Source organism: Thunnus thynnus, chromosome 21 (assembly GCF_963924715.1).
Source record: "Thunnus thynnus chromosome 21, fThuThy2.1, whole genome shotgun sequence".
NCBI lineage: Eukaryota > Metazoa > Chordata > Actinopteri > Scombriformes > Scombridae > Thunnus > Thunnus thynnus.
The window spans coordinates 2078448-2103726 of NC_089537.1; the positions used below are offsets into that span (position 1 = coordinate 2078448).

Here is a 25279-nt window from a genome sequence, read left to right on the forward strand (position 1 = left end):
ATTTGTGTGTTGGCTAATATCAACATAAGTTTTACTGATTCAGAGTCTCTGCTCTCAGGTTTTACTGTAGTAAGATGGAGTATTTTTACATGCTGTATTGGTACTTTTACTAAAGTAAAGGATCTGAATATTTCTGCCATAAAAGTAAAAAGTATTTTGACTGTCAGAGTTGGTTTAAACTCTGATTTATATTTTTTACAGCGGGGCGTTTCTTCTTGCAGCGTGCAGACTGAGCTCAGGGATCGCCAGACCTGCAAACATGAGCGAGCGTCCCTGAAGGCAGCAGAGCTCCACGTCTTCACGGGACAGATCGTTAGGACACTAAAGCTCCGACAAACATGCAGCGAAGTCGCCGCCAGAGCAGCAGCGTGTTTGGAAGAGGGGGGGATTTGTCCTGTGTTGATGATGTCATCAGAAGGATCTCGGGGACTCGTGTTGGTTCTGAACTGTGAAGCCGCAGGATGAACGGCGGCTCAGCAGAGTCTTTATAAGATGTATGACAGCCTGTCGCTATGAGAGGAGCAGACTGTGTTTGATTGATGCTTTTATAAACGTCACATTTATCACATCTGTCTGATTACGTTGTTTTAATCTCAATGAGACTTTTACCTGCTTAAATAAAGGATATAATAATAATAATTATTATTATTATTCTGTGTGTCTTGTTTGGGAGAGTTCAGAAGGTAAATCTGTGCTTTTTACTCTCCTGATGTACATTCAAGTTCGTCTCAGGTTTACTCCTCATCATCATTTAATTCATCTCAGATTTATTATAAAGTTATAAATGTGCATCTTTGTGGTCAAAATCTAGTTTAAAGACTTGATTAGTTTTAGTTTATATTGTGTTAATTTGTTATAAAGTTGTGTTTTTTATCAAACTGCACACAGAGAACTGAAGGACAGGTCATATTATTACATCATAGCAGTTCAATAAAGCTGCAACCAGTTAATATTATCTTTATAATCCATTGATTGTTCAGTGTAAATGTGGATCAATATTACCTGAAGTGAACATATTCAACACAAAGATGTTGGAAAAATATCAAACATTCACATGTGAGAAGCTGCCAGCAGAGTTTTTGACCATTCTTGCTTAAAAAAAATGACTTAAATGATTAATCAGTTATCAAACATGTTGCCAGTTAACTTCCTGTCCTCAGACTACTGGATTAATCGTAGTTCTACTGTGTGTTGTTGGGATCTAATGTGTAGAGATCTGACTCATCTGTCTTCTCTGCACAAAACATTCAGCTCATTACTAATAAACAAATAACTTTTTATCATCTCAAAAAGACAACAAGTCCTCCAAAATAAACGACCAGACACCTGGTTTGATCATGTGACTCCAGAACGACACGTTTTCTAATCTTCGTCGTCATGGCAACAATAATAAACACAGGGGTTAAGATTAGGGGACGATCGTGGTTACATTATTCACTATGAATTTTGGGTGTTCTTGGAATATTTTGAGATGAATTAAATAAAAAAATAATTATAATTAACTGATATATAGAATTAAGCACACAGTGTTTAATTTAGTTTATAGCAGATCATCTGTGTATAATATTCATCTTTAAGGTTATTTATCTACACTGATGCATTGTTTTTGCTGCTGTGACTCTTCTGTGCATGATATCAATAAAGTTTATCTGACTTTTTATCCTTTAATATGTCAGATTGGTTGTTTTGTGGAGACACTGAAGGACTTGAGGAGACGATGTGATTTCTCTTTATTCAACAGTTTTTGTGAACGTACATGATGAAACTAGCAGCTAACAGCAGACTCCTCTACGTTCACTGTCCTCGCTGATTAAAGCCGACCTGATTCTGAGAGAACAACACACACACACACACACACACACACACACACACACACACACACACACACAGATCTGTAGTTTATAGAGCAACTGCAGGCACGTTTCCCTCTGAATGAAATGAAGACCTTCAACATGAAATCTGCTCTATTTTTATCTGCAGAGGGTATTTTTAGCAGCAGCAGCAGCAGCAGCAGTTCTCTGCAGATCTCACTTACTGTACACTGCGTTAATATTTAACAGTCAGAATGAAAACTGCTCAGCCAGAAAACGCTGCTGCTGCTGTTGTTGTTGTTGTTGTTGTGGAACATGATAAACACGCTGCTTCATCCATCTACTGATCAGACATGTGTTAAATATCAGGCTAAACAAACACACAGCAACACTACAGGTGTGATGAAGCATCACAGTTTGACTAAAACATTATTCTGGACTCTACTTCCTCTGTTTGCAGACAGAAATACTTTCAACATGTCGTTACTGTTAACTTTCACTGTATTTTGTTCTTTCCTTAAACTCTTTCTCCTCTCCCCCCCATCTCTTCCCACGTTAAACACATTTATTCAACCTTTTAGCCCACAAATATGAAGGCAATGCTTGCAACGCTAATGCTAAATACAGAGCTAAGGAAACGTAAGCTTATCAGTTAATGCACCAACAGTAAAAGCTAAACAGTTCATGCTAAAGCTAACAATAAAACCTGCTTCATATTAGCTTCAGATAAACTTTTAAATACATTTTTGTACAGAAGGAGGACTGTGGATTTTGTCCTCCATCACTTCCATTGTAAGGTCATTATGAAGGGATCTTCTAATGGTCAGTATGAACAGGAGGAATGATTACAGCAAGAAAAACAGCTTTAATGTTCATTTGCGCTCCTGACTGTTGGTTTAAACTCTTAACATCCACCAGGTCGCCGGACACATTGACTTGGTTCGGGGACACCAGTGACACCACAAACTAAAAACTCCTGACATCCCATAAGGTTAGGTCTAGAGGTCTGGAATTTTATACAGGTGTGGTTGATAAGATGTAGAAGATATGTGGTGATTTGCATAGTTCTGGCATAAAGCATGTCCTAGTTATTAACCAAAAACACTTGAGCCATATTTGAACTGATGTAGTTTTGTTTGTGTTTTAGCCACATGCTAAACAAGCACATGCTAAACAAACACATGCTAAACAAGCACACGCTAAACAAACACATGCTAAACAAGCACACGCTAAACAAACACATGCTAAACAAGCACACGCTAAACAAACACGCTAAACAAGCACACGCTAAACATACACATGGTAAACAAACACACGCTAAACAAACACACGCTAAACAAACACACGCTAAACAAGCACAAGCTAAACAAGCACACGCTAAACAAACACATGCTAAACAAGCACAAGCTAAACAAGCACACGCTAAACACACACATGCTAAACACACACATGCTAAACACACACACGCTAAACACACACACGCTAAACACACAAATGCTAAACACACAAATGCTAAACACACACATGCTAAACACACACATGCTAAACAAACACATGCTAAACACACACATGCTAAACACACACATGCTAAACAAACACATGCTAAACACACAAATGCTAAACACACACATGCTAAACAAACACATGCTAAACACACAAATGCTAAACACACACATGCTAAACACACACATGCTAAACAAACACATGCTAAACACACACATGCTAAACACACACATGCTAAACACACACACGCTAAACACACACACGCTAAACACACACATGCTAAACACACACATGCTAAACAAACACATGCTAAACACACACATGCTAAACAAACACATGCTAAACACACAAATGCTAAACACACACATGCTAAACAAACACATGCTAAACACACAAATGCTAAACACACACATGCTAAACACACACACGCTAAACACACACACGCTAAACACACACATGCTAAACACACACACACTAAACACACAAATGCTAAACACACACATGCTAAACAAACACATGCTAAACAAACACATGCTAAACAAACACATGCTAAACACACACATGCTAAACACACACAGAAACTAGAAGATGTCCCTTGTCAAATGAAGCCTGATACAGGAATTTTAGCCTCACAGTTCTCCTGTTATAAACTTTTCCGTTTGGGTATGCCAAACAGGAAATCTGTCCATATATATACACGTCATCTGATCTGCACCGCTGCTCCACCTCACAGTTACTACGCCCGCTAGATGGCAGCTGTCACTCAAACTAACAAAAGGTCGTTTTTTTGGGCGACTGACATTACGACCTGTTGTGTCGTTTTTTTCTTGAGAGAACAAACTCGTTTAGATAAACCATCTGCTACACAAAAACGCTGAGCTAGACGTCAAACATATTTATGTGTTTCAGGTGGACGACATCTCTCTCTCTCTCTCTCTCTCTCTCTCTATCACACACACACACTGTCTCTCACTTCCTCCCCCATCGCTCTCTCTCCATCACCCCCCCCCCTCTCTCTCTGGTCTGTTTGTTATGGAGGAAGCAGGCCGGGCTGAGATGGATCGCTGCACAAACAAATGTTTGTTCTGCCCTTCGCAAACCCCAGACACACACACACACACACACACACACACACACACACACACGGTCTGCTCAGGTGTGTGTGTGGATAGAAAAAGAGGAAACAGGAAGCTGCTGTGTTTTTTTATGTCGTCGTATTTTTACAGTTTCTCACTGTTCTGCATTACTGTGTGTTTATATTTGTGTTGTTTGTGTGTATTTTTATCATATTCTGTCATAGTGAAGGTGTGTGTGTGTGTGTGTGTGTGTGTGTGTGTGTGTGTGTGTGTAGAAAGTTTTATTCCTTTTCTTATTTTTTTGTTTTAATACTATTATTATATTATTAGAGTGTGTGAACATGACAGACATGAATGAACATGTAGACAGACTGTGTGTGTGTGTGTGTGTGTGTGTGTGTGTGTGTGTGTGTGTGTGTGTGTGGGCACCAGCTGTCCACCAGTTATTGCCCCCACTGGGAGAACTGGGGGTTAAAAAGATGGAGGTAGGAAGAAAAATGAATGAATGAATGAATGAAAGGAAGGAAGGATGGATGGGGGGATGATGGGAATGAGACTCGGAGGAAAGGAAACAAGGCTGCAGCGATGACCGAAGGAAAAACAATACAGCAAGGATAGAGGGATGAAAGGAGGAGAGGAAGAAAACATAGAGGGGAAATAAAGAAAGAAAGAAAGAAAAGAAGGATGAAGAGGGATAAAGTGAAGATGGAAGGAGGACGTACGAAAACTAGAAAACAAGGCTTGGATAAGGAAGGATGGAAGGAGATGGAGGAGAAACAGAGGGATAAAAGGAGGAAAGGATGGAGGGATGATGCAGGGAGCAAAGGAGGATAAAGGAAACAAGGCTGGAGTAGGAAGGATGAAAAGAAGAGAGTGATGAAAAAATAGAAAATAAGGACATGGGGATGAAAAGGAGGAGAAGAAGAAAAGATGGAGGGATGAGAGAGGGAGGAAAAAGTGCAAAGGATGGTGGGATGGAGGATAGGATGAGGGACAACAGAGGGATGATGGAAGGAAAAAAGAAAGGATGAGAAGGATGAAATGACTTTTTAGCTGAAGAAAAAGGAAATAAAAGAAAGTGGGATGCTGGTGGAAGAGAGAAAGATGGAGGGATGAGAGGAGCTGTCAATCATCACAAAGGGGTCAGAGGTCAGCGGGAGGAGGCGGGTCTTTACAAGCCTGCAAACACACTGGAGGAGAAAGGTCGCCACGCGTCCCATTATCTTCTCTTTTGTTCCCCTGCTTTACTCTCTCCATCCCTCCATCTTCAGACAGACGGAGGAAAAGAAAAGAGGAACAAAAAAAAAAAGGCGGGAACGAGGGATCAAACTGCAGACTCATCAGAACGAAAAGAGAGAGAGAGACGGAAAAAATGACAGACGAGGTTTAATGAGAGATGGATGGATGGAGGAAGGAGGGGAAGGGTCACATGATTTATTCAGAGGGGGGGTGGGGGGGGGGGGGGGATTAAGATCGAGAGCTGCCACCTGAACCACACACACACACACACACACACACACACACACACACACACTCAGTCCCACAGGGCTCGGGGCGTCGGGTTTGAAAGGCTGTTAATTGTCGCCAACACGACTTTAATCAGATTTCAGCTTCAACCTTCATCACACACACACACACACACACACACACACACACACACACACACACACACACACACACACACACATACACACACACACACACACACACGTGCATGAGTGTGTGTGTAAATCAGCTTTTGGCGAGGAGGTGTGGTCATTAGCGCCAAGTCCCATATGCTGCCCGCCGACACTGGAGGGAAAACCCCTGGGACACACACACACACACACACACACACACACAATCTCTCACACACACACACACACACACACACTATTTTTTGTCTCCTTGTGTGTATTTGAGTGTTAGTGTGTGTGTGAGGTTGTGCGTTTGTGTATTTCTGTGTGTTAACGTGTCTTTATGCATGTGTGTATTTTTGTACCTGCTTCATTGTCTGTGTGTGTGTGTGTGTGTGTGTGTGTGTGTGTGTGTGTGTCTGTGTGTCACAACAAACACACACACACTGAAGTACACAAAAAATAAACACAAATACATATAACAACACACCAGTAACACAAACAGTAACACTAAAATACACAAAGTACAAGCAGACACACATACACACACACACAATTACAGTCAGTCACACATTATACACACAAAAATACACACCATAAGGAAAAAGTTGTGTGTTTTTCTGTGTGTGTGTGTGTGTGTGTGTATATGTGTGTGTCTATTTTTGTACCTGTGTGTGAAGTTTGCAAAACAAACAAACACAAACGCTCACTATCAGGGATAAAAACAACACACATTACTAACACACAAACACATATTATACAAAAGGTACACACAACGACGCACAAACACACAAAAACCAGTACGGCACAGAAGTACTGAAGTACACACAAAACACTTCAAAACACACAAACAAATAAAAACAAATGTTACAAACACACACCAGATAAAAAGAAACACACACTTGTACAGACACAGGAAAGGACAGTGTGTGTGTGTGTGTGTGTGTGTGTGTCTGTGTGTACTTTTTCCCTATTGTGTGTGTATGTGTGTTCATAATATGTGACTGTGTGTGTGTGTTGTTTTCCCTCCAACACACATAAACACATGCAGAAAAAAGACACACACAGACACACACTAGTGAAAGACAGAGAGGTGTGTGTGTGTGTGTGTGTGTGTGTGTGTGTGAGAGTGTGTGTGTGTGAGTGTGTGTGTGTGTGTGTGTGTGTGTGTGTGTGTGTGTGTGTGTGTGTGTGTGTGTGTGTGTAGGGACTCCGTCTCCGGGGGGATCCTGATGAATAAATAAGCAAAGAAGAAATAGACTCTCTCTCTCTCCGTTGGTTCTCTGCCTCGCTCTACCAGCTCCCCCTCATCAGTGAATTAATGAAGACATTTATCTCTCTCTCTCTCTGTCATCCCTCCATCCCGCCATCTCTATTAAAACCCCATTTTCTCCTCTCAATCCATCCATCACTCCTCTCCTCTTTTTTCTCCTCCCTTCCTCCGCTCCCTCTATCTTTTGTTTCCCTCCTCTTTTCTCCTTCCCTCCTACATCCTTTCCTTCCTCTTCTCTCACTCCCTTCTCCTGTCTTTCCTCTCCTCTTTCCTTCCCCCCTCCTTCTCTGTATCCTCACTCCTATCCTCCCTCTCTCATTCCCGTCCTTCCTTCCCTCCTCTTCTTCTTTCTTCCTCTCCTCCCTTGTTTCCTTCCATCCTCCTCATCTCCTCCCTTATTCCTCTCTCCTTCCTCTCCTCCCTCGCTCCCTTTCCATCTCTTCTTTCCTCCCTCTCTCATGACCCTCTTTCCTTCCCTCCTCCTTTTTCCTTCCTCTCCTCCCTCGCTCCCTTTCCTCCCCTTCTTATTCTCTCCCTCCCTCTCCTTCACTTCTTCCTCCATCTTCCCTCCTTCCCATTTTACCTTCTCTCATCTCTCGTTACCTTCCTCCTTTCATCCGTCTTTTCCTCCACTCTTCTCTCTTCCTCTCCTCCCTCCTTTATTCCTTCCTTCCTTCCTCACATCTTTCTCTTCTCCCTCATCCTCTCGTTTTATTCCTTGTTCCCTTCTTCCTTCTCCTCTTTTCTTTTCCCTTTTTCCTCCCTCGACATCTTCTTCCTCACTCCTCCTTCCTCCCTTTCATTCCTCTCTTGGTACCTTCATTCCTCCCCTCCTCCTTCGTTCCCCATCTCCCTTTCCATCTCTTCTTTCCTCCTCTCCTTCATCGATCCTTTCCTCCCTCCCTCTCCTAACATTCCTAAATCCCGTCTTACCTTCCTCCCTCCTCTTTTCCTTCTCTTTGTCTTCCTTCATTCACATCTTCCTCTTCCTTTCCTCGTTCACTCCCTTTTCCTTCCTTTATTTCCTTTTTCTCTCAGTTATGCTCCCTTGTTCTTTCCTCTTTACATTTTTTTTTACTTATTTCCATCCTTCTCTTCCTCTCATCCTCACCTTTTTTCTTCATCCCTTTCTTTCCTTCTTACCTTCCTCCATCCCTCCTCCTCCTCCTCCTCCTCTTACATCTCTCATTAACTCTCTCCCCATCACACTGGGCCTCGGGCAACACATATGGTAGTCACGCTTCCACACCATTAAATAACACACACACACACACACACACACACACACACACACACACACACACACACACACACACACACACACACACGCCAACTGGTGTCCCCTGTTGCCGCCTCCTTGTGGAGACGGGGTCCTGCCACTCGTTTAATCTTCCCTCCATCATTTTCCTATTGTGTCTGTTCCCTTCTTTCCTCCGTCCTCGCCTCCTTCCCTCCCTCCTCCTCCTCCTCCTCCTCTCTCTCTCTCTCTGTTAATTGCATTTACTCTTATGCTCTCTCGCCCCCCTCCTTCCCTTTTTCTCTCTTTTCGCTGGCTCTTCTTCGTTGTCTCTCACTCTCTGTGCTCCAGAAAAAAAGTGTGTGTGTGTGTGTATGTGTGTGTGTGTGTGTGTGTGTGTAGGGGATGGAGAGTGGATTGGGATGGTGGGAGGGGGGGTGAAGTGGGGGGGGGGTTTGAATGAGTGGTTTCCAAGGCAACGGAGCCACACTGCCGCAGTGTAGGGGAGGTGGAGGGGGTGAAGAGAGTTGAGAGAGTGAGAATGAGAATGAAGGAGGCGTGCACGTGTCTGTGTGTGAGTGTGTGTGTGTGTGTGTGTGTGTGTGTGTGTGTGTGTGTGAGTGTGTGTGATAAACTTGACTCCTGCAGTCAAGAGAGTGAACAAATGAAAGAAAGAAGAAGAATGAAAGGAGAGCAGGCGTGTGTGTGTGTGTGTGTGTGTCTAAAAAAGCATGAATGTCAAGAGCATTGCTGCAGTGCCAAGGGCAGAAATACACACACACACACACACACACACACACACACACACACACACACACACACACACACACACACACACACACCGACTCACAATAACTTACCCTTAACATTAAAGTGTCATTCTGGTGATTTTTTCTATATTTGTCTTCATGTTTGGATCCAAACCAACAATGAACTGATCTACTAACCAGTATCGTGTGTGTATCAAAGCTGATATATCTGATTAAAAACACGTCAGTGAGTCACACCGCTGCACTGGGTCACATGTTCCTTCATCATGAAGAGTTTGGTCACGTTAGTTTGTTTAGGAACGGCTCCAAAGACTAATAACAGCATCATGTTTTCAGTCTCCAGAGAGTAGTTCTGTGTATGACAGACGCTACTGAGCATGTGCAGGAACTAGCTTGATGTGCTGCAGATCATCAACCTCTGGACTTTGTAAAACTTTGTACATTTCTCAAACAACTTCAGTGCAAAGTGAAGAGTTTGTGATATGAAGCACAACAAGCTAAATGTCAACAAGAAGTTGAGGATATGATGTGATGTGTGTAACTGAATGTTTAATCTGTGTGTGAACCTGTTAAGGACATAAAATGAATCATATTTTATTGCAAGTACAGACCTGAAATGTGCAGAGTGTGTGTGTGTTAATAAAGAAACAGACAGATGTGTGTGAGGACGACGCAGGAGGAAACAGCGGTGGACAGATGGGAGACTGCTGTGATGCATTTTCTTACTTCTAATAAAACTAAAAAACAAAATGACATCTGACGCTGAAACATGAGACTCCTGCTGCTGCTGCTGGGTTTGCTTTTTTAGTGATGATTTCACTCATGAACTTATATTTATTATTATGTTTCTGAAAGTAAAGAGTTCTGTCATGTAGTTTCTCTACAGCGTGTATCAGGATAAAAAAATAATTCACAGGATTCTTCAGGCTGCTCGATGTTTACATGCTGACTGGTAGAGATTTACATCAGTGTGTGTGTGTGTGTGTGTGTGTGTGTGTGTGTGTGTGTGTTTGTGTGTGTGTGTGTGTGTGTGTGTGTGTGTGTGACTTTGATAGAGTTTCCACTTCCTCTGCCTCTGTTTGGACCTCAGCATCAATTTAGCCTCCTACTGCTTCTACTGTCAGGCGGAAATACATGGAGGCACGCACACACACACACATTAACACACACACACATTAACACACACACACACACACACACACACACAAACACACACACACACACACACACACACACACACAGAGGAACAGCCCAAGTGTAAAACGGCCAAAGGCGCTTCCATCTCGCTGTGTGTGTCCTGAAACAGTCTATTTCAGTCGTGGAGCGCTGCAGGAAATGGATTTGGACGTGTTCACGAGCACACACACACACACACACACACACACACACACACACACACACACACACACACACACCTGCAGAGTTTTGAGCTACATGCACGCACACAGGAGAGGGAGACAGGTGATGCAGGGTGTTGAATAATGGAGGGAAAATGACAGAGATTTGTGCAGCAGATGGAGCGATGGGTTTTTGATCTGCAGCTCCCTCCTCTGGCAGGGCTGAAAACTACACCTGAGGTCATCGTCTGCAGGGTTCAGAGGTCAAACTCAGGTTAACTCAGTTGATTTATTAAAGAGGACAAAGTCTGCACATTTCCAGGTCCATACAGTATTTATACTCTGACATAGAGGACTGAAGAAACCAGAAACCAGAGAACTGGGACCATTTTTTACTTAAAAAATGACTCAAAATGATCAATAAATGATCAAAATAATTGGCAATTAATTAAATAGTTGACAACTAATTGATTCATCTACTAATTGTTGCAGCTTTAAGTAAGAGATGAGACATATCTGCTGTCTATGAACACTGACGCAACAGACATACTTGTTGAAGTGTGTCAATACCAGCAGACACACACACACACACACACACACACACACACACACACACACACACACACACCGACAAACACACACACGCGGTGCGGCGGTGTAATCCGGCCGCTCTTTACGTCTTAAAGCATGTATTATTGATTGGAACAAGCAGCGGTGAAGTGGAGCGCAGCGCTGCAGCTTTGTTCAAGGGCAAAGCAGCAAGCTAGCCACTTAGCAGGCTGACAGGAGAGAGAGGGGCGAGAGACACCGACACACACAGATACAGACAGAGAGAGAGAGAGAGAGAGAGAGAGGGTGTCCGTGTTCTTTTGTTTTGATATGGTGTGTGTGTGTGTGTGCGTGTGTGTGTGTGTAAATCACCACTTGAAATCTGGTGTGACAGGCCAGATGTGAGTGGCTGAACTGCTCTAAACAGCCTGTTGGACAAATCAACAAATCAATCTGTGACCTGCCTGCGTGTGTGTGTGTGTGTGCGTGTGTGTGTGTGTATTAGCTCATATAATTGTGTTTTAGCTGCACAAAGTTTTTTCACTATCTGAGATTTCTTGAAGCAGGAAACCGACCGCTATCCACCGATAAACATCCGTCTTCCTCAGTTTTGCTGCAGTTTGTGCGTAAAAAGTGAAGAAAAACAGTTTCTCTCCTCTTTGTTGGCAGCGGTTGAAAGCTCTGGCAGGAAGCTTGTAAGTGGTTGAGTCGGGATCGTTGTGTCAATCTGCTGTTTCCAAAGTCATCAATGAATTTAAATGGTTAAAACGAGACAGACGAGTCTGAACACACACACTGATCTGTCGCCATGACAACCGAGCATCAGAGCATTCACTGCCTTGCACAAGGGCTCGAGGCAGAAACATAAACAAGGGTCTGTGTGTGTGTGTGTGTGTGTGTGTGTGTGTGTGTGTGTTCGTGCGTGTGTGTGTGTGTGTGTGCGTGTGTGTGTGCGTGTGTGTGTGCGTGTGTGTGTGTTCTGACCAGAGTTCAGCAGCTCCTGCTCCATCACTCCGCAGCCCAGCACCTCCATCCAGTCGCCCTGGAAACGCACCTCCATCTCAAAGGAGGGATGAGTGAAGGGGAAGTAACAGTCGACCCATCTGACCTCCAGATCTGAGAGGAGGAGGAGGAAGAGGAGGAGGAGGAAGAGAGAAACTTGTTTACATGTCAGTAAATATAAATTGTCCTGTTGTTTTGTCGTTGTGGTATTTTGGTGTTTTGTTGTTATTGTGTTGTTGTGCTTTTGTGGTTTGTTGTTGTGTTGTTGTTTTGTTGTTGTGTTATTGTGTTGTTGTTGTGGTATTTTGTGTTGTTTTGTTGTTGTGTTGTTGTTTTTGTGGTGTGTTGTTGTTGTATTGTTGTTATTGTGTTGTCGTTATTGTATTGTTGTGTTGTTGTTATTGTGTTGTGTTGTTGTGGTTTGTTGTTATTGTGTTGTTGTTGTTGTTGTGTTGTTGTATTGTTACGTTGTTGTGTCATTGTGTTGTTGTGATTGTGTTGTTGTTATTATTGTGTCGTTATTGTGTTGTATTGTTGTGGTTTGTTGTTTTGTTGTTGTTGTTGTTGTTATTGTGGTGTGTTGTTATTGTTTTGTTGTTGTTGTGTTGTGTTATTGTGTTGTGTTGTTGTTGTTATCGTGTCATTGTGTTGTTGTGTTATTGTGGTTTGTTGTTGTTGTGATGTTGTTTTGTTGTTGTTGTTGTTGTTGTTGTGTTATCGTGTCGTTGTTGTTGTTACCGTGTCGTTGTGTTGTGTTGTTGTTGTTGTTGTGTCGTTGTTGTCGTTGTGTTGTTGTTGTGTCGTTGTTGTCGTTGTGTTATTGTTGTTGTGTCGTTGTTGTTGTGTCGTTGTTGTCGTTGTGTTGCGTACGGATTGGTCGTCTCACCTCCTCCAAACAGCTGACTGACGAGTCTGGTCAGTGTGCGTTTCAGGTCGAACTCCAGCAGCTTAACGGCCTCCAGCGTGTGCGTTTCCTGTTTCTGAGGCGACCTCCGACCTCCGACCTCGAACAGCGACAGATCTTCGCCGTCCTGCACCTTGGAGAACAGCTGAGAGGCGGGAAGAAGATGTAAATACCTGCGACGACAACAACAACAACAACAACAAGCTCAGTGTGTGTGTGACTCTCCTACCTCGTGGTTGGAGAAGAGGCGGACGCCCTCCATCTGGTGGAAGACCGGGTAGTGACTGGCGTCGATCTCGTCCCGCCTGTAAACGTCTCCGGCCAATAGGAACGCATCCAGACCGGAGCGCACCAGCTCCTTCTGGTGGGCCGAGGTGTGAGCGCGAAGCATCGTCGATCTGGACACAAACAGACAGAAACAACACAGATGTTACAGATGTTTCTGCGTTAATAGATTATTGATATGAGCTTGTTTCATATATTAAAACAGGTTTAAGTGACGATCAGTTTGGTAACTTCTTCTTCTTCGTTGGTGTTTGTTTCAAACCCCGACATCTTCCCAGCTGCTGAAACCTTGGCCTCCAGATAAACATCGATCTGAGACATTTCTACACGTTTCCCAAAGCGGCACTAAAGAGCGAGTTCACGTTCACGCCGTTCAGAGCTTCTTAACGTCAACTGTCCGTGGTGCTGAAGGTGATGAAGGTGATGAAGATGATGCTGAATACATTTTAAAGTCACTCTTCATATTTAACTGTCTGTAAGTCGTGCTGTATTTTAAAAATACACACAACACAAAGGATAAATGTTGTAAACCACACAAATAAATGTTTTCTACAGTCTGTGTCTATGCAAACAAAAAAATATACCACAGAAGAAGAGTCAAATCAGTCAGAGGAGATGAAGATATGACATTAAATTAACGTGTGTGTGTTGGTTTAGTTTTACTTTCTAATTTAAAACACCAACATCACTCTTTTTACATCAAAAAGTAGAAAGTAAACAACAAGTAAACAATGAAAACGTCAATAAAACATGAAGTCTTTGTTTCCTCTCGGTCTCCGCTGAGTGTTCAGGAGTCACTCGTTACTCTGCGATCGTTTCTAAGTGTTTTCAGTTACGATGCTTTTGGGAAAAACCTCTTAAGTTTAAGGAGGAAGATCGATATCTATATAAATATGCTTTCAGGAAACGAGGCCCAGCCCAGTAAACCCAGTTTATCCAGCAGCAGAGGCAAAAAAAAACACTCAGACGTTCATGATCAACATGTTGTTTCAGTCTCTCACCTGTTCAGGTAATAATTGTCTCCTCGTTTCCTGCTCGGGTGGTCGGGCGGGATCAGCAAGCTGTCAATCAAATCATACCAACCAATCACATTTAATGCCATAATTTGTCATTCTTTCCAAATAAAGATAATCAGTGTTTAACATCAGGCACAATTATAACAAAATGTTCACACTTAACTATTAAATTAAATGTAAAGATAAGTAAACAAACTTTTATAACATGTTTATTTCATTTCTTCTTCTCTTAAATGGAACGTCAATGGATGTTCTTCCTGCAACAACTCAGGAAGTTTGAGGCATCAAAGGCAGTGATGTGAGCTCAGCTGATGACAGGAAGTAGTTTAATAAAGTAGTGAAAGCTGCAGCAGAAATCATTGGTCAAGATTTGCCAAACGTTGTGCACGCTGAGGATCGTTTCCCTCCCTTCAGGAAAAATATGATGTGATATTAAGAGCTGATATCCTGAGGCAGCGAAGGCCCTAAACTCCTCATCATCACTTCAGTTTAACTGTGTCTCTCAGCTGGTTTCTTATTTACTCTATTAGAGTGTTTTATATGTTTATGCTGATGCTGTATTTACCTTGCTGGAGTATTTGATACATGATGTGTTTATGCTGATGTGTGTTTGTATTGACGACACCGAGACAAACACCGATCAATGTTTCACTGGTAATAAATGATTGAATCTTGAATATTCTCTTTTGTAAAAAAGCTTTGTGCTCAGTTGTTCGACCTGCCGTTCAATCAATCAAATCAGTCGATTGATTGATGTTTTTTTTTGAAGCCGCTGACCTGTCGAAGTTCTGCTCCACGGTAACGACGGGGCTCAGGTTGTCGTGGACAGAGAACAGCGGGTTGCCCCAGCGACCGATGTAAGCACTGCGGAAACAAACAGACACAAGCTGAAGGAAGAACTCACAGAAAAAACAACCAGAAGAGACGAGTCATAAAACTGCTGTTACTACTTATATTACTGCAGACAGTATTTATACACACAATACCACAAATACTAAAACTACTGACGCAGCTTTCTATTTGAATGATCCAATATTGATTGAAATCCAGATATTGATCTTTGTAAACCTGTGTACATGTGCACTAAATGTTATATCTGTGCAGTGTTTACTGGTTGTAAATGGTTCAGTTAGAACTGTGATGTTTGTGGAAATCGAGTTATTACAGTGTTCAAAAAGCTTATTTTAAGTTTAAAAGTAGGGTAGATGCTAGCTGCTACGTTAGCCCTCTTGAGTCACGACAGTCCTGTAAATGCTACTTTATACTTCCACTCCACTACATTTCAGAGGGAAATATTGTACTTTCTACTCCACTACATTTATTTGACAGCTTTAGTTACTTTTCAGATGAAGATTTGACACAATGGATAATATAACAAGCTTTTAAAATACAACACATTGTTAAAGATGAAACCAGTGGTTTCCAACCTTTTTGTCTTTTGACGTCTTACAAAAAGCAGTGTGTAGTCGGGGTCACATTTCACATGTCTATGAGTTGTTAACAGCTCCACCAAATAGTGATTTTTCCCTCTAAACTTCTCACATGCTTTCATTTCAATAAATGTTCAAATGATCCAATATTTCAGCAAAAATCAAAGATTAGAGAAAAAGTCCAAAAACTGAAAACAGATTTGTGTATCAGAACTTTGTTTTTTCTTCTTTCCTCTCCCATTAATCATCTCACCACCCCTCAGATTTATCTGCTGACCCTTTGGAGGGGCCCGACCCCTAGGTTGGGAACCACTGGACTAAACTAGCTAACTGTATATAAAGTAGTGTAAACTAGCTCCACCTCCAGCAGCTACAACAGTAACATGCTGCTCTAACACTGATGCTTCACTATTAATAATCTAATGATGTCATATATAATAATATATCAGTCAGAGGGACCAAACCACTACTTTTACTGCAATACTTTAACTACATCAAGCTCATAATACTTATGTACTTTTACTGCAATACTTTAACTACATCAAGCTCATAATACTTATGTACTTTTACTGCAATACTTTAACTACATCAAGCTCATAATACTTATGTACTTTTACTGCAATACTTTAACTACATCAAGCTCATAATACTTATGTACTTTTACTGCAATACTTTAACTACATCAAGCTCATAATACTTATGTACTTTTACTGCAATACTTTAACTACATCAAGCTCATAATACTTATGTACTTTTACTGCAATACTTTAACTACATCAAGCTCATAATACTTATGTACTTTTACTGCAATACTTTAACTACATCAAGCTCATAATACTTATGTACTTTTACTGCAATACTTTAACTACATTAAGCTCATAATACTTATGTACTTTTACTGCAATACTTTAACTACATCAAGCTCATAATACTTATGTACTTTTACTGCAATACTTTAACTACATCAAGCTCATAATACTTATGTACTTTTACTGCAATACTTTAACTACATTAAGCTCATAATACTTATGTACTTTTACTGCAATACTTTAACTACATCAAGCTCATAATACTTATGTACTTTTACTGCAATACTTTAACTACATCAAGCTCATAATACTTATGTACTTTTACTGCAATACTTTAACTACATCAAGCTCATAATACTTATGTACTTTTACTGCAATACTTTAACTACATCAAGCTCATAATACTTATGTACTTTTACTGCAATACTTTAACTACATTAAGCTCATAATACTTATGTACTTTTACTGCAATACTTTAACTACATCAAGCTCATAATACTTATGTACTTTTACTGCAATACTTTAACTACATCAAGCTCATAATACTTATGTACTTTTACTGCAATACTTTAACTACATTAAGCTCATAATACTTATGTACTTTTACTGCAATACTTTAACTACATCAAGCTCATAATACTTATGTACTTTTACTGCAATACTTTAACTACATCAAGCTCATAATACTTATGTACTTTTACTGCAATACTTTAACTACATCAAGCTCATAATACTTATGTACTTTTACTGCAATACTTTAACTACATTAAGCTCATAACTTCTCACATGCTTTCATTTCAATAAATGTTCGAATGTGTTTACAGTTCCAGGAAACTAAACTGCTGCTCACTTGTTGATTGTAGGAGAAATATAAGTTCTGAGGATAAATCGAGAAGCTTTATGCAGAAATAATATTTCTCTAAATGAATCGATTCTGGATGTTGTGAAGCAAAGTTAAATTGAATCGGGAGATCTGCTCCTTCTTTTTTATTCTGTACATTGATTAAAAACAGTCCCTGCAGAAGATGAGCGAAAGAGAGAAAAAGAAGAAATGCATTCTGGGTGGAAGCAGCGGTAATGAAAAGTAGCAGCTGATCAGGTTTTCATCTTGTTTGAAAATTACCCAGCAGCCCCGAGGAGTCTGCTGTCCTGCTGCTATCAGAGCATACAGGCTTTTCTAAAGAGTAAAGTTCACGACCTGTGAAATGGCAGAGTCATAAACCACTGTCAGACAACACACTCAGTGACTTCTTAATGACTTATTAATGCAACATTAATGCGTTGACTGCTGAGTGTGTGTGTGTGTGTGTGTGTGTGTGTTTTTATGGCGAGCGTGGAATATATTTCACTGCTGTGTGCGTCGCAGCAAAAGTTTTACACTCGTCTGTCCCTGAAGACACATTGAGCCTGCAGTGAGAGTCAGTCAGCAGTTTGTGCTCCCAAAATGAAGAAAGAACACAGAAATATACACGACATGAGGAAACGTAACAGCAGCGGCGAACACGACGGACAGACCGCTGCAGAGGATCACAACACGTCAAACACTGTTATATACAGTTATATTTTCAGTGACACCTCGCTGCAGAGGAGACAGTTAAAAATAAGTGTCAGTATTTATTAAACAATTAAAAACTGAAAATACTTCGTCTCGCACTTGATGAAATACGATCGTTTGGAAACGGCAACATGTGACTCCGGCTGGGTCTTAAAGAGCTCAACTCCAAATGTGACGTGATAAACAACAAAAACATGATTTAGCTGCTCTTAGAGCCTTTGTGGAGCTAAAAAATGTAAACTCTGTCCTGCAGGTGGCGCTAGAAGAAAGATCTGTGTATCAATAAAGGCTTTGTTTTCTGTTTCTGTTTCTTTACACCTGCATTAACTGATTTGTTTACTAGTTTTCAGCAGAAACATGTAGTGAACTCAACACTGACATATCATCAGCTTTATAGTTAAAGTGTTGAACTTGATCCACATCCAGCAGTTACAACATGATCATCACATTGATAATGTCAATAATTACTTGTGGGGTTCCTCAGGGTTCTATTCTTGATCCTTTGTAGTTTCAATCTGGTTAAAGCTGCTTGAAATGATGTTTTTTGTCCACTTGTTTTCAGCAGAATAGTCTCTAAACATGACTTCTGTCATATTATCAGCTTATAGAGTAGTTGTGGCTAACATGTTAGCAAACAGTTGCTTTATTTCCACATCAGTCGTGTTTCTGTCCATCTGGTGAATGTGAGTCCAGTATTCACTCTCTTTTAGCTCTGTTTTTGCTCTCTACCAACTCCTGAGGGAAATATCTGGCTCTTTAGCTGCTAAATGCTCCACTATGTTCACCAGCTAGTCTACAGCTAACTGTGTCTGTTTGGTGCTGAGCAGGTAGTGTACAGCAGCTTGAGACGCTGAGAGTGAACCAGAACAGTAAAGTTGCAGCCGGACGGATAAACAATGAGCTGAAACTCACTATAAAGCCGTCAGTGTCTGTCATTGGTTAACAGTTATCACTCTCGTCCACACAAGTTTGTTTTACTTGGTTAAAGTAACCAGATAATAGTTAGAATAAAGTGAAGTATAAAGAGTATTTAGTAAAGTGAAGGTGACAGGTGATGCGTACCTGTAGAAGTGAGCTTTGATTCTCTCCTTGATCAGCCAGAGAGGATGATGGGATTGGTTGTGGAGGTTGCGGCCGACCTTGGCCAGGATACCTGACGTGACGTTGGTGAAGTCATCGCGGGGGTACGAGTGGCCCAACACCTCCACCGACTCCTGACCGATCACAGGCTGAGGGGCGGGGCCGTCTGTGCTGAGGTGTCTGCGTGACGCTGCGCCGCCATTGGCCCAGAGCGCTGTCGCACAGAGAGGGTGGAGCAAAGGCGGGGTCAGCGAGTGCAGGGGAGGGAGGAGCAGCTGGCGGAGGATCATGATGATTGGTCCATGGAGCTGCAGACACAAGAAAGGAATTCAAGTAGATTAGAATAGAAAATAAAACAGAGTAGCAACAATTAGTATTATATATATTATAGTAGAATAACAATTAATAGATTAGATGCCAACTATTAAATTAGTCTCCAGCTATTTTATAATTGATTAAACAGTTTTTCAGTCATTTTTTTAAAGAAAAAAATTCAGAATTCTCTGATTCCAGCGTCTCAAATGTGAATATTTTCTGGTTTATTTAGTCCTCTATGATAATAAACTGAATATATCTGTTTGTTGGGACAAAACAAGACATTTGAGGATGACTTCTCGGGCTTTGGGAAACAGTGATCAACATTTTTCACCATTTTCAGACACTTTATAGACATCTAAAGGACTAATCAATTAATCCAGAAAATAATCAACAATAAAAACAATCATTAGCTGCGGCCTTAGTAGACTGAACACAAAACCATTAGCATCTATATGTTAGAAATATGTACAAAAACAGAAAAAGGAGAAGAATAAAACATCTGATCAGCTTGTAAAGTAGCTAACATGTTTGCTAACATGTTAGCTAACATGTTAGCTAACAGCAGACAAGATCATGATCCTATCAGAGTGCTGTTTGACTGTGAGTCCTTTTAGCTCTGGGCTGAGGAATATCTGGCTCTTTAGCTGCTAGATGTTCCACTTTCTTCATCTAGCTAGTCTCCAGCTAACTGTGTGTGTTCGCTGCTGCCGGTGCAGGTAGTGTAATTTATAATTTCATTGGGTGGTGGAGAGGGAAATGAGCAGGACGTGAATCAGCTGAAAGAGCAGAAAAACTGTAGTTGTGTTGAGAATTTTCTTCACCTCCACAGAGCTGACCAATCATGGTATGCAATTAGTTCCTCAACACACACACACACACACACACACACACACACACATTATATCACATTATAATTACACTTATGGACAAACAGCCAAAACATGAACACAGTCAGCTGGTTTTTCATTTCTCTCTTTTCCTTCTTTCCGTCGTTTATTCTCTGACAGGAGACGAGACGATCACCCTTTTATCTACCCCCCTCAAATATTTGTCCATCCACACACACACACACACACACACACACACACACACACACACACACACACACACACACACTCGGGGAGCATCCCTGAACAAGACAAAGGGTGTTGCATTGCAGTGGCATTGCAGCAAAATGGATTATTGTTCCCAAATCCATGAAGCTTTTACCTTTACTCTGCTGTCTGTGTCATATTATAGTGGACTGGATGGACACTGATGAGGTGTCACACACATAAACACACACATAAACACACACACACAGACAATACAAAAGTTAGGTAAAGGGACATCTGAAGGTCATAAATTCCTCCATCGGCCTTGATGACTCCGACCATCTACAATATTCACTACAACCCAGAGCAAACAACAAACTAGAGATGTTTAATAGAATAAAAGCTGATTAATCATCTAATTCCTCCTCTGAGAAGCTGGAAAATGTTCAATTAAGGTCATAGCAGCCAAATTATGGACTTTGTGTACACAGATCATAATTTAGCCAAAGGAAAGGTCATATAGAGACCAACAGTATTCACACAGCGCTTTTCATAGACATTAGTCACAAATTGCTTTACAAGGACATAAAACAACATACAAAAACGACAGAGAATGATAGCAGATGAAGACGGAGAAGGATCCTCTCTGTAAAGGCAGGTCGCCGCAGGATCCGCTAACACCTTCAAAATTAATACACTTTTATGAGACACTATTTCACACAGCAGCTGCATGATATTTAATGAATGTGACTTATTTTAAGCCCATCAACTCAAGAGGTTTTTATCTATAAGTCAACTTATAACTCACGGAGTCCCACAGGGAAGTGTTTTGGGCCTCCTATTGTTTTTGGAATTTGCTTACAATTCAAGTGACACTTTTAGCATCCTGGCTATATTTTTAAGTATCTTTTTTTTAAATATTTGACTAATTGTGTGTTCATAAAGAACGCGAGGGGCATTTTAGAGGCGGTGTAATTGCATATTCACCAGGAGTGATGTGATGATGTGTAGAGCTGCACAAGTTGAAAATGCTTTAACTTGAGAGAAAAAGTCACTCGAATCCCAGAAGTTTAAAAAACTGTTTCATAAATGTAGAGAGACGAGACCGGAGGGAAATAATTAGAGTTTCGAGACCATCCGCCCAAGAAAAACGACACAACCGGTCATAATGTCAGTCGCCCAAAAACGACCTGTAGTTAGTTTGAAGGAGACGTTGTTCATTTCCTGTTTCCAACCACGAGTCGGGACAGTTTTTTAAAAAGCGTAACTACAATCGTCCCTTAACCTTTAACCCCCCTGGTTATTATTGTAGCCTTAAATATGTCTTTTATGAAAGTATTATAATTACATTATATTCTTGCAGGATGTAGTTCACATGCCGAGGTGCACGAGGGATTATTTCTGCTATGATTTCATTTATTATTTTTCCTCATCATTGGATAAGAAAATAGTTACAAATATTCCAAAACTGGTTTTCAGAGCCTCGTTTTCATCAATATATTCAGTTTACTTCATAAAAAATTAATAAAATACAGCAAAATCTCAAATTTCAGAAGCTAGAACTACTTTTTTTTTCATGTATTTGCTTCATAAATGACCTAAACTCATTTTTCTTTGTTGATTTATAACAGAGTGAACTTTCGCCTCCGTCTCCGTGCAGCCGTCATCCTTCAGCGACAGACGCTCTGTGCACCTGAGACTCACAGGTGATGAAGAGTCTGATGGTCTGGAAAAGGTGAACAAGCAGCACCCTTCATCTCCCATGATGATAAAAAAGGTCATGTGACATTTCCAGACGATATATAACTCCACCTGTTGTGGATGTAAAGCCACATACGAAAAAAATCGGCTTAAATGTGAGCTTCATCTCGGCTTCGTGTCTCCTCTCTTTGGCGCTGACCTTCTTCCTGGCACATGATCATCGCCATATGTCTGTTCCCATGGCACCAAACACCACCACCACGCATACACATATGGACGCCTACGCACACGGACACGCGTGTGCGGTAAATACACACATTTTATATGTAATGAACTGCAGAGAGCTGCAGCTCAGCACAGACTGAGAAAGGTGATAAATATGATGAGAGAATGAAAAAAGGGTGAGAAGTCCAACTTTAAGATTTAAAGAACCATTAAATAAGTTGATTCTGATTTAAAAAATCTATTTTTATGTTTCTACCAGTTTGTCTTTGTGACCATTATGGAACAAATACATAACAATAAGAACCTGACAGATACAGGATATTCAGGCCGATATTTAGAGGTTTAGAAAAACTTTAAAGGACAAATATTCTGCACATTTCCAGCTCTATATTTATATTCTGGGGCTCTACTGGAATATCTTTACATGGTTTCCAGTTAAAAACTCCTTATTTATCTTCTACTGGTCCTTTATGCAGCCCCTCAGTTCAGCCTCTGTCTGAAACAGGCCGTTTTAGCTCCTGTCTCTTTAAGGCCCCGCCTCCTGATGAGCCCACTCTGTTCTGATTGGTCAGCTTCAGGAAGCTTCCTCCGGCTCTGGAGGCTACGTAAACAAACTATAGTAGCAGGATTTCACTTCTTTTTCTCCTTCTTTACTCCAAATGTCAACTTCTCAAACCCATCCGTACATGTTGGACAACGTGAACAACACATGGAAACACCTTAGCAACCACCTTAGCAACCACCTTAGCAACCAAAGCTACAGAGCAGATGGCAATTTATGGGCATGTTTTGGAAATTTGACCATGTTTAACATCCAACATCATAACCGTAAATGACAAAAAGCACAATATGTCCCCTTTAAGACATAAACTGGTGAGGATGCTTTGCATTTAATTATTGAGTTCTGACCAAGACATGTTCTGAGCAGGACCTCATGTAGTTGTAATGTAAAAAAACATTTTATTGTCAAAAACACCTCTAACAGCAGCGGTAAACATTAAGTTTTCATGTCTTCAGTTATCCAGTTTATCCATTCAGCAGTGCTGTTACATCAGGGCTATTGTGGGGATGAGAAGGTGTTGGTTGGTTCTGAGCAGGTTGTTGCTTATTAGTATCTACAGATATTTCTTGTTCTTAAAATAACATTACTGATGCTTTTTCATCAATACTATAATTATTAGAAACACTACATTATTCATTGTGATGATTTTCATCATCGATTCATCTGTTGATTATTTTCTTTATTAATCAATTAGTTGTTTGTTCCATAAAATGTCATAAAATCGTGAAAAGTATCGATCACTGTTTCCCAAAACCAAAGAAGATCTTCAGTTTACTGTCATAGAGACCAAAGAAACCAGGAAATATTCACATTTAAGAGGCTGAAAACAGATTTTAGCATTTTTTCCTTAAAAAAAATGACACAAAATGAAAAATGATCACATGTCAAATCATCAGGATTTACGCAGCAGACCTGAAAATAATTTTTGTTTTTTTTGTGAATTTGTAGTTTTTTAACAAGAAACTATGAAGCTTTCACAGCTTCCTCACACAACAAGCTGCAGAACATCTAAGTCTTTCTACATCAGTGATCCCAGAGTGACTTATAGCAGCGGCGAGCAGGTCAAAGGTCGGCGATCCCTTCAATCATCAGGTCTGAACGAGCTGAAAGGAAACAACAGCTGAAGGAAACCAGAGAGACTTTCCAAGAGGGAACCATCACGTGGATTTTTTAAACACAGATTTGTGAACTTGAGCAAATGAAAATATTAAATCAGATCAAACTTTAATGAGTCTTGTGGGGGAGCCGCCGCCGTCGCCGCCGCCACCACCGCTGCTGCTCGCTGGTGAAACTCTTCACACGTCTCTCTTAATTTGTCTTTTTATTTTTATTTTTTATCTCATGACGCAGCTGAGACCAGATTTATTCCTCCACAGAATTTAAACTTTTACCTCAAGATTCAACACAGAAACACAAGTTCTCATTGTGATCAAATACGATACGGAAGACCAGAGGTGCCATTATTAAAAAAAATAATCGATTAATATTTAATAATCCAGTTATTGCAACACATCATTACTGCATTATTTAAACTCCAAAGCATAGTAGTGCTGTTGTTAAAAAGGCAAATTGGAGTATTTATATTTATTTTTATTCATTAATGTGAAAAGAATTTAAATTTTACACCAGAAAAATTGAATTATATCAAGATTTTAAAAAGATAAAATCAGACTTTTGTTTCACTACATTATTCAGACTTTGAATAGATTTAATTTAAGAACGTTCTGACAGTTTTACAATTTAACATATATATTGAATATAATAGTTCAGAGCGTCTGAGAGTCGTACGAGTCTGAGCAGACTTTTTATTCATTCTTTTATTCATAATGTCTGAATCTGAATCAATTTGGAGTTTTTATAATAATAATTTCAGATATTACGACTACTGACACTGATAAATGTGTCAGCAGCCTCAAATTCTTCTTTTCACTCTTTGGAAACATTTTTGTGAATGAAATTCGCACAAACGGAGCAGAACAGGTCGCCTTCTTCCAGTGAAAGACTCACAAATATCGTCTTAAAGGGAACGATCGATTGCAACACAGTTAATTAGCAAAATGATATCTGCGGGTCATAAGGTCAGATTTCTATTTGTCAGGTATTTATTATTATTATTATTATTATTATTATTATTTTGTCTTATTAACGTTGTTGGAAATTTTAAATTCTTTAATTCTCTCAAGACT

The 25279-nt window shown here is 40.4% G+C and overlaps 1 protein-coding gene across 2 annotated transcripts in view; it reads right to left on the minus strand.

Annotated features, from left to right (window-relative positions):
• fars2 (phenylalanyl-tRNA synthetase 2, mitochondrial) overlaps positions 1–25279 on the minus strand; it is a 142865-nt gene that overhangs the window by 90193 nt on the left and 27393 nt on the right. For both annotated transcript variants that reach the window (XM_067577818.1, XM_067577819.1), the window contains exons 3-8: positions 19236–19561; positions 15157–15243; positions 14365–14424; positions 13308–13476; positions 13061–13223; positions 12157–12288 (exon numbers count right to left, since the gene is read on the minus strand). In XM_067577818.1, the coding sequence (XP_067433919.1) occupies positions 12157–12288; positions 13061–13223; positions 13308–13476; positions 14365–14424; positions 15157–15243; positions 19236–19543 (919 nt within the window). In that variant the 5' untranslated portion in view covers positions 19544–19561. The remainder of the gene's footprint in view (positions 1–12156; positions 12289–13060; positions 13224–13307; positions 13477–14364; positions 14425–15156; positions 15244–19235; positions 19562–25279) is intronic.